This window comes from Erpetoichthys calabaricus, chromosome 2 (assembly GCF_900747795.2).
Source record: "Erpetoichthys calabaricus chromosome 2, fErpCal1.3, whole genome shotgun sequence".
NCBI classification, from domain to species: Eukaryota; Metazoa; Chordata; class Cladistia; order Polypteriformes; family Polypteridae; genus Erpetoichthys; species Erpetoichthys calabaricus.
Window position 1 is genome coordinate 318,752,318 of NC_041395.2, and position 12,940 is coordinate 318,765,257.

The following is a 12,940-nucleotide window of genomic DNA, read 5'->3' on the forward strand; positions in this document are numbered from 1 at the left end:
AGCGTTGCTGCTTTGTGACAGAAAGCTGGAATGTTTGATATGATTGGGTTGTTCCAATACATCTCACCGATGCCGCGATTGGATTGAGACCTGGGGAATTTCCGGAGGCCACACCTCGAACTCTTCACCATGTTCCTCGATACATTCTGTGCGATTATGGCTTTACCTGATTAGGGTTTACCTGATCTCCTATGGATGTGTACACAGTTGCAGAAGGACAATAAATGTTGTAAATGCCTGAAAGGAAAGACAGGGCAAGAAATCATCCACCATCTGGCTTGGATACCATAGTGGAAGGGCAGATTGTCATGCCAGGTGGACAAGGAAACAGCTTCTTGGCTAACTATAATTGAAATTCTCATAATGATATTCATGTCATGTCATTTTCTAACCCACATCATCTACACCAGGGTGACAGGTCTGGCTGGAGCCTATCCCAACTAGCATAGAGCACATGACAGGAACAGACCCTGGCCTGAGTCAAATAAAGAATGGACCATCAGAAGCTGCAGGACAGGAGCAGTTCCATCTCCCATACAACAGGTAGCAGTGGTCCTCCTGAGGCATCCCAGTTTGCACACCCACAGGGGTACATGACAGTTGGAGTCTGAAAGTGCAGCCATGTTGGGGTCCCCAGCTGCCATCAGATGGTGGACCTCCCTGGTTTCCATGTGGCCCAGAACAGCATCTAAGAGGACATGTTTTAGCACCAAAATTATTCCCAGGTCCAGCTTATAGGGAGCTCACCGAGTTGGGAGACAGCAGGCAGCACTCAACTAGAAGGGGAAGGAGGAAGAGGGTTTGTTTGTTTTTGAGTATTTTGGAAGGTATTTATGTTTAAAAGTGTTGGTGGAAAATAAAAACCCTTTAGTTGAACCCACAATTCTATTGAGTGACATTGTGTCTGAGGTTTGGGGCTCAGTGGGACTCACAAGGTTGACATGGCTTGACCTGACTAGATTATAGTGCCCCTAATGTTACAGCCACATTTTTAGCAAAATTAAAAATACAGAAATAAATGTAGCCATTGATTTGTGCCCAGGAATTAAAATGTAACAAATCCTGTCCCGTAAGGTGACCTTTCTCATCTTTGGGGGTCACTGCCTGAGATTGAGCAGCATTCTGGAAACGAGAGAACAAAAAAAAACCTGAGAACTTGAGATCAGAAAATGATGTTTTTATTTTTGGAGATGTCAGCACATACTCATACACACAGTGCATTTGTGAGATATGGATTGACTTGCATTCTTTTGCTATCAGAGATGAAACCTTGAAAAACGAAGCATAGAGAAAAAATTAAAATTAAAAAAAAAAAAAACATTCCATATGTTGACTGGAGATTTTCTTAGAAAAGAGCGTCATCTTACACAACAGCACTCTGTGGGACACAGTCGCTGTCAGGCCCCTGCGTGTTCACCAGATCGTGGCTGCAGTCCTTGTTCACCACAACTTTACAGGATTCGGGAGACCAAAATAAGTTGGAATTCTGTTAGTAAACATAAAAAAAGTGAATGGATGCACATAATTTAGTCAATAACACAAACACACACTGCTTTTATTCAGTGCCTCAGTATAAGAAACACCATCCTAAGGGCTGTCATTGCACATTTTTATAACATGAGCTGTGGATGGTGAGCACTCACTTGGGGTCACACAGGGAGTCAGTAATGGGAACAGAACATGAAGAGTTTTGATTTTTTTATAGTGTGTTTATACTGTAAGCACAATCCACATTGCACTGTTTAATTCGAGATCTCTTAATGGCAAAGCATTGGTGCTGTCAGAACTCATCACTGACACCAAACTTGATATTCTGTGTTTAACGGAGACTTGGCAAAAACCAAACGAATTTGCGTCTCTCACAGAGGCGACTCCAATTGGCTTCACTTTTCACACAGCGCCTTGCAGCTCAAGACAAGGCGGTGGGCTTGCAGTAATTGTCAGAGCAGACTTAAATATTAAACAAATCCCAATTGACTGTCCATTGTCTTTTGAGTGCCTGGCTCGTAAACTAATAACAAAATCAGGTCCTGTCTCACTCATTGTTCTTTATCGTCCCCCAAAATACAATGCATCCTTCATATCTGATCTGACTGAACTTTTGACCCACCTAAGCTCTTACTCTCAGAGAATTATCCTTCTTGGTGATTTCAACATCCATATTGACAACCCCACATTTAACTGAGAAATGAATTCCTGTCCTTACTGGACTGTTTTGACTTGACACAACATGTTGATTTTCCAACCCACTCTGGCGGTCATTTATTGGATCTGATCTGCACTTCTGGACTATCTGTTGCCAACATTTACAGCACTGACTTGGGACTCTCTGACCATAAAGCAGTATTTTTCACTGTTTCACTACCTTTCCCTCCTCTTACCTGTAAACAACAAATTTCTTACAGAAACCTTAAAAATATCTGTCCCTCTATCCTTTCTGGATCCATTTCTGATCCTTTACTGTCTTCAGCTATTCTATCAACACTAGATAATCTTGTTGACCACTATAACTCAGCCCTTCACTCAGCATTAGATAAAACAGCTCCTTTAAAACATAAGGAGGTTTCCTTTAAACGTTCAGCTCCTTGGTATAACTCAGAATTGTGATCTATGAAAGCAGCTGGCCAACGCCTTGAGAGAATGTCACGTAAGACTGGCCTCACCGTGCACATCCAGGCTTTCTCTGACCACCAAAGAGCTTACAGAGAAGCACTAACTTCTGCCAAGAACACCCATTACGTCAGAATAATAGAAAGTGGCCACGATAACCCAAGGGTTTTGTTCTCTGTAGTTAATAAACTACTCGAACCCGCATCTGGTCCAACTACCTCTTCTACTGAAGTCTGTGAGGAATTCCTCCACTTTTTCCGCAACAAAATTAAAGATCTAAATAATTCAACTAACATAAATACATCATCTGTTTATATCTCTCCTTGTTTTCCCACTCCATCCAGCTCCTTCTCTAAGTTCTCACCAGTCACATCTGCGTTTGTTAATAACCTGCTTTGTAAGCTGACCACTTGTATACTAGACCCCATCCCCACCACACTACTTAAATCCTGCCTTCATGCCATAATCCCGACTGTTACAACAATAATAAACTCACCCCTTGACACTGGCTCTGTGCCGCTCACTTTTAAAATCGCTTCTGTAACCCCAATGTTAAAAAAGTCTGGTCTTGATGCTGACAATCTTAATAATTTCCGGCCTATTTCCCAGTTACCTTTCCTGTCAAAAGTTCTCGAGCGTGTTGTAGCTTCTCAACTCACCAAGTACCTAACCTCTAATAATTTGATGGAACCCTTTCAGCCTGGTTTCAGGGCACGGCACAGCTGTGAAACTGCTCTGCTACGGGTAACCAATGATTTGCTTATGGCAGCAGACTCTGGACAAACCAGCATATTAATTCTGTTAGACCTCAGTGCAGCATTTGACACTGTCAGACATGACATCCTACTGTCCAGAATGGAGAGCATGCTGGGTATCTCTGGCACTGCCCTCCAGTGGTTCAAGTCCTATCTGACTGATAGGCAAGAGTTTGTTAGTCTTGGCAAGAGCAGATCCAGCTCAGCGCCAGTCACACAAGGAGTCCCTCAAGGCTCTGTCCTCGGTCCTCTGCTTATCTGTGTTTATATGCTTCCCCTTGGCCATATTATCTATGCTATGGACTGGGTTATCATTTTTATGCAGATGATACTCAACTCTACTTCAATGTTAAAAGTGGAACTTCATCAGAACTTTCTCAGCTCACAACCTGCCTTAGTGAAATTAAAACCTGGATGGAGCAGAACTCTTTAAAATTAAATTGCAATAAAACTGAACTCCTGCAAATTGGGACTAAAATGCAACTTAATAAAATGAGCTCCTTCCCAGTCTATCTTGGCGGTGATCTCATCAGACCTGCCTCTACTGTAAAAAATCTTGGTGTCATTTTTGATTCCTCCCTCACTTATTCCGCCCACATAAATCACACTAAGAAACTTTCTTACTTTCACCTCCGTAACATATCCCGTGTTCGCTCCTTCCTCTCCTTCTCTAATGCTGAGAAACTTGTCCATGCTTTTATCACATCCCGCATCGATTATTGTAATTCCCTACTGGCATGTGCCCCTTCTAATCTTATATCACAGCTCCAGCTTATTCAAAACTCAGCTGCAAGAGTCCTTACTCGAACCAGCAGCAGCGAGCACATCACACCATCCTGCTCCGTCTTCACTGGCTCCCTGTGTCTTACAGAATCGAATATAAAATCCTACTAATAACCTACAAAGCCTTAAATAACCTCGCGCCAAACTACATCAGTGACCTTCTCCATCACTATGTGCCTGCCCGCCCACTAAGGTCCTCTGATTCTGGCAATCTTGTTGTGCCCCTCACTAATCTACACTACATGGGTGACAGGGCCTTCAGCTGTATAGCGCCCACACTCTGGAATGACCTACCGAAATTAATCAGGTCAGCTGACTCCATGAATTCTTTTAAAAAACAACTCAAAACTCATCTGTTCAGGAAGGCGTTTAGCTCTACTTGACTTTATTACCCTTCTCTCAGTTTAGACCATCAATTATGTTGTCTGTTTTTTTTTCAGAATTCACTGTCTTAATCTTCTTTATTTATTTATCTGGTTTGTACAATGGTATATACTGTATACCCTGCTGTTCTTTATTATATTCTGTAAGTGCCTTGAGCAAGGGAAAGGCGCTATATAAATAAAATGTAGTATTATTATTATTATTTACGACGGTTCTGGGACTGATAAGCAGGGATGATGAAACAGCATACAGAGATGAGGTGGAACGACTGTCTGCATGGTGTGAAGACAACAATCTATCTCTCAATGTTGACAAGACAAAAGAGATAATCGTGGACTTCAGAAAATCACATCCTGCCCACATCTCACTCAGCATCAATGGTTTAGATGTGGAGAGTGTTAGGAGTACCTCGGTGCGCACATAACTGAGGAACTTACGTGGACACATAACACCTCATCACTAATCAAGAGAGCCCAGCAGAGACTACACTTCGTGAGGCAGCTGAAGCGAGCAAGTCTTCCCCCTTCCATCCTCACCATGTTCTACAGAGGCACCATTGAGAGTGTTCTGACCAGCTGCATCAATGTCTGGTATGGATACTGTAACATATCCAACCGCAAGCACCTGCAAAGGATAGTGAAGACAGCAGAGAACATTATTGGGGTGCCTCTCCCTTCACTACAGGACATATTTTAAAAACGTAGCGTCCGCAAGGCCTGCACCATTGTGCAGGACCCCTTACACCCCTCACATGGACTTTTCACACTTCTGCCATCCAAGAGAAGGTACTGCAGCATCAGAGCCAGATGTGCCAGTCTGCAGGAGAGTTTTTACCCTCAAGCTGTCAGACTCCTTAACACCAGGCTGCCCCCTGGGATCTTCCACACGGCCTCAACCACCTCTAGAAACAGAACTTTTATACATGCAAGCCACTGTCCTGCAAAGACGAGTGTGCATGTAGAGAAGAACTGAAAATCTCATACTGACCTTTAAGTATTTTGACACTCTTGATATCCTTGTGCTGTGAAACATTCTGACCTGTCATTGTTTACCCATGTCTTAAACAACTATTATCATACACTGATCATTTCTGTATTATCTACAGTATATCTATGTATTTATTATATTACATATCTATTGACTATATTTATGTATCTAGATTGCAAATACCATACATTGCATCAATGTTCACATTGCTAACTACACATCAATATTGCTGCTACTTCTTTGTCTTGTCTTTGCACAATGCCTTGTCTTGTTTGTGTTTTAATTTTAAATTTTAATTTTAATTCTATTTTTAATTTATTATTTACACGTCATGTTGTTATACTGTGGACCCTGAGCTTCGCAATTTCGTCTATCTGTATACTTGTATATGGTTGAGATGACAATAAAGTTTGCTTTGACTTTGACTTTACTTTTACATATTTTTACAATATGAGTCTTGACACGAGAAGTGAACTTGCTAGATGGACTCAGGGAGTTACCGGTGGGGACTGAAAAAGAACCATTTTGACTCACCGGGCTCCATTTCCAAGTCTTCTTGATAGTCCATTTAGTTTTATTTGCAGTATTTCTGCAGTGTGATCTCTAGTTTGAATCATGAAGTGAGGAATGAATGTTAGTTAACTGCTTTGATTTTATAAAATACCTTTTTTGTGATAAGTACAATATTACACTTTAATGGTTATGATGGCCCAGTTGTTCCCAGCAGGTGAAGGGTCTGGATTGACCCTCACACAGGACCACTTGGGTACGAACTGAGCTGGCAGCCATGTGCATTACAGCCCAACTTTATATGATATCACAACCACCAGCATTCGTTTCATTTAACATTGTTATGGAGTGAGCAACACCCCACAGCTCCTTATTAAGCAGTAAAGAATTTAATACAAAGTGATTAAATATTAAATAGGATACAATTAAACAATCTACTGTATATAGTGTATTTTACCAGAGCACTGTCTTAACAAGCAACTTGTTTAAGTACATTTTCAATACCAAACAACTTACAATTTCATATTTACAGTACAACTTTTTCCACATACAGTGCCATCCATAAGGACAAAGACATATTTTCCTTGATTTACTCCTCTGCTCCACAGTTTAAATTTACAAATCAAACAGTAATTAAAGTGCACACTGCAGACCTTCATTTAAGGAGATTTGCAGACATTTTGGTTACTCTTGTAGAAATTATAATACTTTTCTACACTTTACACTGCGATTGATAAAACCAGCTTTTTTCATCCTTGAAACAGGAACAGCAAGATTATTTAATGTAGTGAAATCTACCATTCTACTATACATAGACACAGCAAACAGGCAGGGTCAGCGCCAGGTCAGTGGCTAAGTTATAATTTTCCCTGCATCAACCATCGGGCGACCGGCACTTTCTGTGTGGCAGCGGTCAGCTTGTAGTTGTTTCTGTGGCGCTGCGAATCTGTGGTTGCCTCAGCAATGGACAAGCAACCTTCAACAGATTTAGAATTTGCACTTCTGCATGTCATTCTGTTAGGGAGGGTCTCAAAAGAGTTCAGAAGTCTCACAACCTAATGTTTCAGGGAGCTCAAGTCTGTATGAGAAGCATCACTGATACCACTTGGCCCAAACATCAGGACCTCAGTATTGTTCTCTTTAAAATTTCAAACGTTTAAAGCCATCCAAGCTTTAACATACTCAAAGCAGTGTAGCAAAAGTTTTAAACAGTTTGAATTACTGTGCTTCAAGGGTAAATAAATCTGCGTCTCATTTGCACAGCAGTGAAATGAGTATGCAAAAAATTTAAAAATGGAAACAAATGAAGCATTTACAGAGGAAAATAAAAAGGATTGGCCCAGGAACAGAACCCTGAGGAAATCCGCAGGTAAGAAGTGCTAAGGGGGAGGTAAAATCAGCAAAGCTAACAGAACAACTTCTGTCAGACAAAACTTAAACCATTCCAAAGCAGTACCTTTAATGCTCGGAGTGCTCCAGACAGTGAATGATGATATAGTATTAAAATCAGTTGCCAGAAAGGCAGGATCCCTGGAGTCGATAGCTAATAACAGATCATTGAAAACATTCAAAAGTGCTGTTTCAGTGCAATGAAGGACCTGCTTGACGGAGGAAGGCTTTGTGTTCTTTTAACCTGAAGAAACGAGCTAAAGCAGGACGATTGACGCAAATACCTCAAGAATGCCATACATGGCTAAATAACATTTCAAGTGAATACAGTTAGGTCCATAAGTACTTGGACAGTGATACAATTTTCACAATTTTTCGCTCTGTGTGTGGGTTTAAACATGTTAAGCTTGGGTCACAGAGTTGTACCAGAGACACAAAGGCGAGTCCAATAAAATAACTTTATTGTTGAAAATGCAGAAACTGTCCCAAGGCTTTGCTCAAAATACGAGGTTTTCTTCAGCACACTGCACACCCAAAGCTTTAGCTCACTTGTTCAGATTAAAAGAACATGAAGCCTTCTTTGCAAAGCAGGTTTAGCAGCTGGGAAGCATCTTCTGGGTCACACGTAGTCTGAAAAAGAGACAACAGGAGAAAGAGCAAAAGCATAAGTTCAACAAGCATGTTACACAGTGAGGGTAAGAGTCTTTGAAGTGTGTTTGTTTCATATTTATATACTGTGTAACAGAGATTCTGCATGCAGCTGCTGGTGACAAACAGCAGGAATGCACAGCATCCGCCATCTCGGTCACAAAATTAAGCAATCATTATGTGATTGAAGTGTAGACTCTGTCACACACGTGTGCATAGGAGGAAGCTGAATGGACCAAATGAAGATAATTCCACACCAGGCCAGGGGTGGTTGGGTGCACTAAACCTTCCTCTGTTGTTTCTGCAGACCATTCTGCCTGAGGCAACCCTGACGACACTACTTCCGGTTCTGACCACAAGAATGACGTCACTTCCAGTTCCAGCCTGCCAAGAAGTGTGTCAGTTCCAGTTCTGGGTCCAAAGATAATGTCGCTTCCAGTTCCAGCCCCTAGAGTAACCTCACTTCCGGTTCCGGACCTGTATGACATCACTTCCCATTCCCTGCTTTAAAAGACCGGACAACATCAGTATACCTCACTTCAATCTTGGACTCCAAACAGTACACTTCAGTGTGATATTTCATACCTTTTTTCAGCCAGGGATAATATACAACCCAGTCTTAATTTAAGTGGTTTACCAAAAACATTGTATGAGTGCTTTAGAAAAGACAGCCATTTTTGTACATGGTCCCCCTATTTCCAGGGGCGCAAAAGTATTTGGACAAATAACATAATCATAAATATAATGATAATTTTCAATATTTGGTTGAAAGTCCTTTACAGTCATTGACTGCCTGAACAATCTCCAAGTGCTGGGTTTCCACCCTTCTGATGCTTTTCCAGACCTTTACTGCTGCTGTTTTCAGGTGCTGCTTGTTTGTTAGAGTGAAATGCATGTTACGTTGAGGCCCAATGAATTTGAATGTTACTGCACATGCATGCACCTACACACTCCTCCACAATTTTCGCATATTTGAATATGCAAGTCAATGTAAATAGCCCGTTCTGTTCATTGTTTTTTAAAAGACAGTGGCAAAAACATGTGGAAGAAAACGTTATACAGTGGTATAAATAACAAAGTGAAATTGATGAAGTGTCACAGCATGGTGAAGAAACTCAAAAGTTCAAATTCAGAAAGTCAGACAGTGCCTGAAATAAAAAAGGAGTGGTCAGATATCAAAGTCGACGTGAAAACATGCGTGTCTGATTGTCATACGGAAGAATATTAGGGCCACAGAGAAGATGAAAAATAGGGACACATTGAAGAAAGAAGGTCTATGTTGAGATTAAAGTCTACATTTCGACTTTAATCTTGAAATTTCCATTTTAATCTTGTACTTTATTTTGTCATTAAAGTAGAATGTCTAAAACTTAATCTTCATGTTTAATTTACTAGAGTTTCTCAAATCCCATTGTCACTAAAGCAGCACGTTAAATGCGTCGTATTCTAAGTGTTCCCCGACCCAGTCGTTAATCATTATATGCTTCTTAAACAGGCTTTCTCTTATGCCAACAGGAACGTGCAGGCAGTGATTGCCACATAGAATACATTACCTTTATGATATTACTGCTCTCTGAACATTTTAGAATGCTAATGTATTAAACATGTGGGGGCACAGTGGCGCAGTGTTTGCTGTGAGGATTGTTCCTGTCTCCCGCAAGATGCTTGCTGGGACTTGCGTATCCCTGGATGGAATAATTTATTGCAGCAGCACTGTGTCTGTCAAACATACCAACCCCCATTTCCTGGCCACCTTTTCTTTCTCCACGTAACCAATCGCCACACAATAAGCGTCTGTAATAAATGAAAAACCAACTGTAGTCTTAGAATGCCGATTCTTCAAAACTTTTAAGGAACATTGAAAAATCTCCATTATGTTTATTATATTATTCCATCCATCTATACAGGGTCATGTGAGTCCCAGCAAGCATAGCGTGCAAGGCAGGAATAATCCCTGGACGGGGCATCAGTTCATCGCTACCACTGCGTGCCATTAATAACAGTATACATTATTTAAATTAAGTTAACAATTTATCTGTGTGATGGGCGGCCTCTGCCATTACCCGGCCCAGGATGCCAATGGAATGAAAGAACCAGGGGAGAGAGGATCACTGAGGCAATACCTCTCCTGGGACGCTATAGAGCAGCCTTCCTAGGCACCTGCGGCACCATGGTTTCCTGCAGGGTTTGCCGAGAGCTGGAGTTTCGTGCATCCTTTTAAGGGCCGCTAGGGGGCGATGCAGAGACATTCACTGGATTTCCACCACACCTGTGAGTGATTCCAGGTAATCCAGATGAACCACATTGAGCACTCCCAGGTGCTGAATAAAAGGAGCCACCTCACCCCATTTGGAGAGTCAGAGTTGGAAGGAGGTGGACGAAGCTTGTCAGGAGGGGAGAGGAGAGGAGGTGGAGGAAGAAGGAAAGGAAAAGGGCCGTGTTTGATTATCGGCACTTTGAACTGCATTGTGCTGTGGGGAGCAAAAGAAAAGTGCTCCCCAACTGTAAATAAAACGTGTGTTGTGTGGCAAAGTCGTGTCCTGTCTGTCTGTGTCGGGTTAGGGCAGCTGTACACGCTCCTGAACTTCACATTTGTAAAATGTGTAATATACTTACCTTAACGCATTTCATCATAAAAATGATATAAGTGTAAATCCTAGTATTCTAACAGCACACAGCCCTAAGAGGATAGCACTTGGAAATCGAAATTGACTTAAAAGCCAGTTGTCATCATCTATAGATATGCGCTTTCATCTAATTCTTCCATTTGCAATGTCTGCTAATAACACTAACGCAGCCATGGTAGCTGGAACAGTTTGGCCATTCCTTGCACCATTGCATTGTTAGAGAATGATTACAAGCAAGTGAATTTAATTTGTAAACGATAATGCAATTATTTTCGGTGTATTTGATAAATTCTGCATCATTAATAAGAATCTAAAACAGAAAGAGACACCACACAGAGACAGTAACACTGCTTTGACATTGGGTGCCGCCCAGAAATGTGGAAATGCACCATTTATACACGAGGCCTGGGAAAAGCTGAAGAGCGCAATGAACAAACTGACATGAAGCTTGCTGTGTAGACTTTGATTCGAATCATTCATGTTGAAGGTTTTCTTCTGTTTAAATTCTAGTGTTTGATATGCCTGTTTCTTTGCAAATAAACAAATTTGTTCGTATCTAACTACCTTGTTGTTTACTGACACTAGAAATCACCGTAGCTCTAGAGTTTCAATAAGATGTGGGACTGAGGTACTGATCCAGATTCTGTACGATTGTAGCCCTGGTCATAAGTGTTTAGTAATATAATGAGCTGTTCTCAGTCAGGTAAAATCCTTTCAATGGTAGTGAACTGGGAGAAGGCCGCAGCTCCTGGACTTTGTTAGGGTTCTTAGTAGAAACCTTTCCAGGGTAGCCAGTTTCTGCTGGTACATCTGTTTAAATTCTATCGAGGGCGGTCAACCCCTGTTAGGAACAGTTCAGATGTAGCAGTGGGAGAAACAGAGAGCGAGATTAGTGCAGGCCAAGGCTAAGCATCCAGAGGTTAGTTGTTAAAATCCTTTCAGAAGATGTAAGGCCGTTATTAAGGATTCCAGAGGTAAGTATTACAAGGTAGACTTGTAAAACAAGGCTAGCAAGTTCAAAAACATTATTTAAGCAAATGCTGGATTAACTTGTCTGCCCTTTAATTATCTTGTTGATTCCGTGGGCCTCTCCTGAAGTGAAGTTACCAGCTCAGCACACTACAGTGTAGAAAATCGCACTCTACACAGAGTTATAGAAGATGTAAAGAAGAAGAGCCTGCTCTGTCCTTTCTTCTATCTTTCCTGTGTGATCCGAGATCAGTCCAACCTGTCGTTAATGTGGACCCCCAAGTACTTGTATAATTGGACCATCTCTACCTCCGCTCCCTGAATAGTGTCTGGACACAGTAGCTCTCTAGCATGTTTAAAGTCAATAACCAGTTTCTTGATTTTTCTGATTTTAAGTTGCAGACAATTCTCTTTGCACCAAAAAAACAAAGTTCCCCACTTGACTCCTCTCCTTTGTCTCATCCTCTTCATCAATATCTCCCATACTGTAAGCGCAGAATCATCTAAGAATTTCTGCAAGTGACATGACCTGCTGTGATATAGATAGATAGATAGATAGATAGATAGATAGATAGATAGATAGATAGATAGATAGATAGATAGATAGATAGATAGATAGATAGATAGAATATAATTTTTAACAAATTTCTGGAAAGTGACAGGTGTCATGTTAAGTGACTTGTTTGAGGTCACACAATAAATGAACCTTAGTGATTTTATATGGCACTTTTCCTAAATGATCACCGGCTGATGCCATTTACAGATATAGCAGAATTGATTCCACATTTCTTCCATAGCTTTTTAGGCTAACTGACTAAATCAGAGTCACCTTGAGAGTCAGATGAGTATGATGTCATTTCCGGGCCCGAGCCTATGGATGAAGACCCTTCCGGTTCTGACCCCCCGATGTCATTTCTTATATTGGCTTTTAAAAGCTGCCACCTTTCCCCTATCCCCTCAGTTCTATTTTGGACTTTGAATTGTGCACCTCAGTGCTATCACTTTTCAATTTTGCAGCTATGAAACAATATACGGGTGGCTGCCCCAAACCTTGCTATTGCTCTTGGCTGAGTTTGTGACAACTCCTGATGACCCTAAATTGGAGGTAACTGATGTGAATTGCATGTCCTGCGGGTTTAGAGTTCCTGTTCTTACGGGAGGAGGTTGAGTACCACCCACCTAAAAGCCCACAGATAAGACTAGGCCTAAGCTGGACATCAATATCACCAGACCTACTAATCACCTACCAACAGGTCTGGACAAAGGTCCATTACAAGG

The 12,940-nt window shown here is 41.4% G+C and overlaps 1 protein-coding gene across 2 annotated transcripts in view; it reads right to left on the reverse strand.

The window, feature by feature from the left end:
- Positions 1–1,304: 1,304 nt before the first annotated feature.
- LOC114647270 (small serum protein 3-like) overlaps positions 1,305–12,940 on the reverse strand; it is a 76,722-nt gene continuing 65,086 nt past the window's right edge. For both annotated transcript variants that reach the window (XR_007934196.1, XM_051923522.1), the window contains one exon: positions 1,305–1,486. Coding sequence is in view for 1 of the 2 variants with exons in the window: in XM_051923522.1 (XP_051779482.1) it covers positions 1,441–1,486 (46 nt within the window). In the remaining variant the exon portion in view is untranslated. The remainder of the gene's footprint in view (positions 1,487–12,940) is intronic.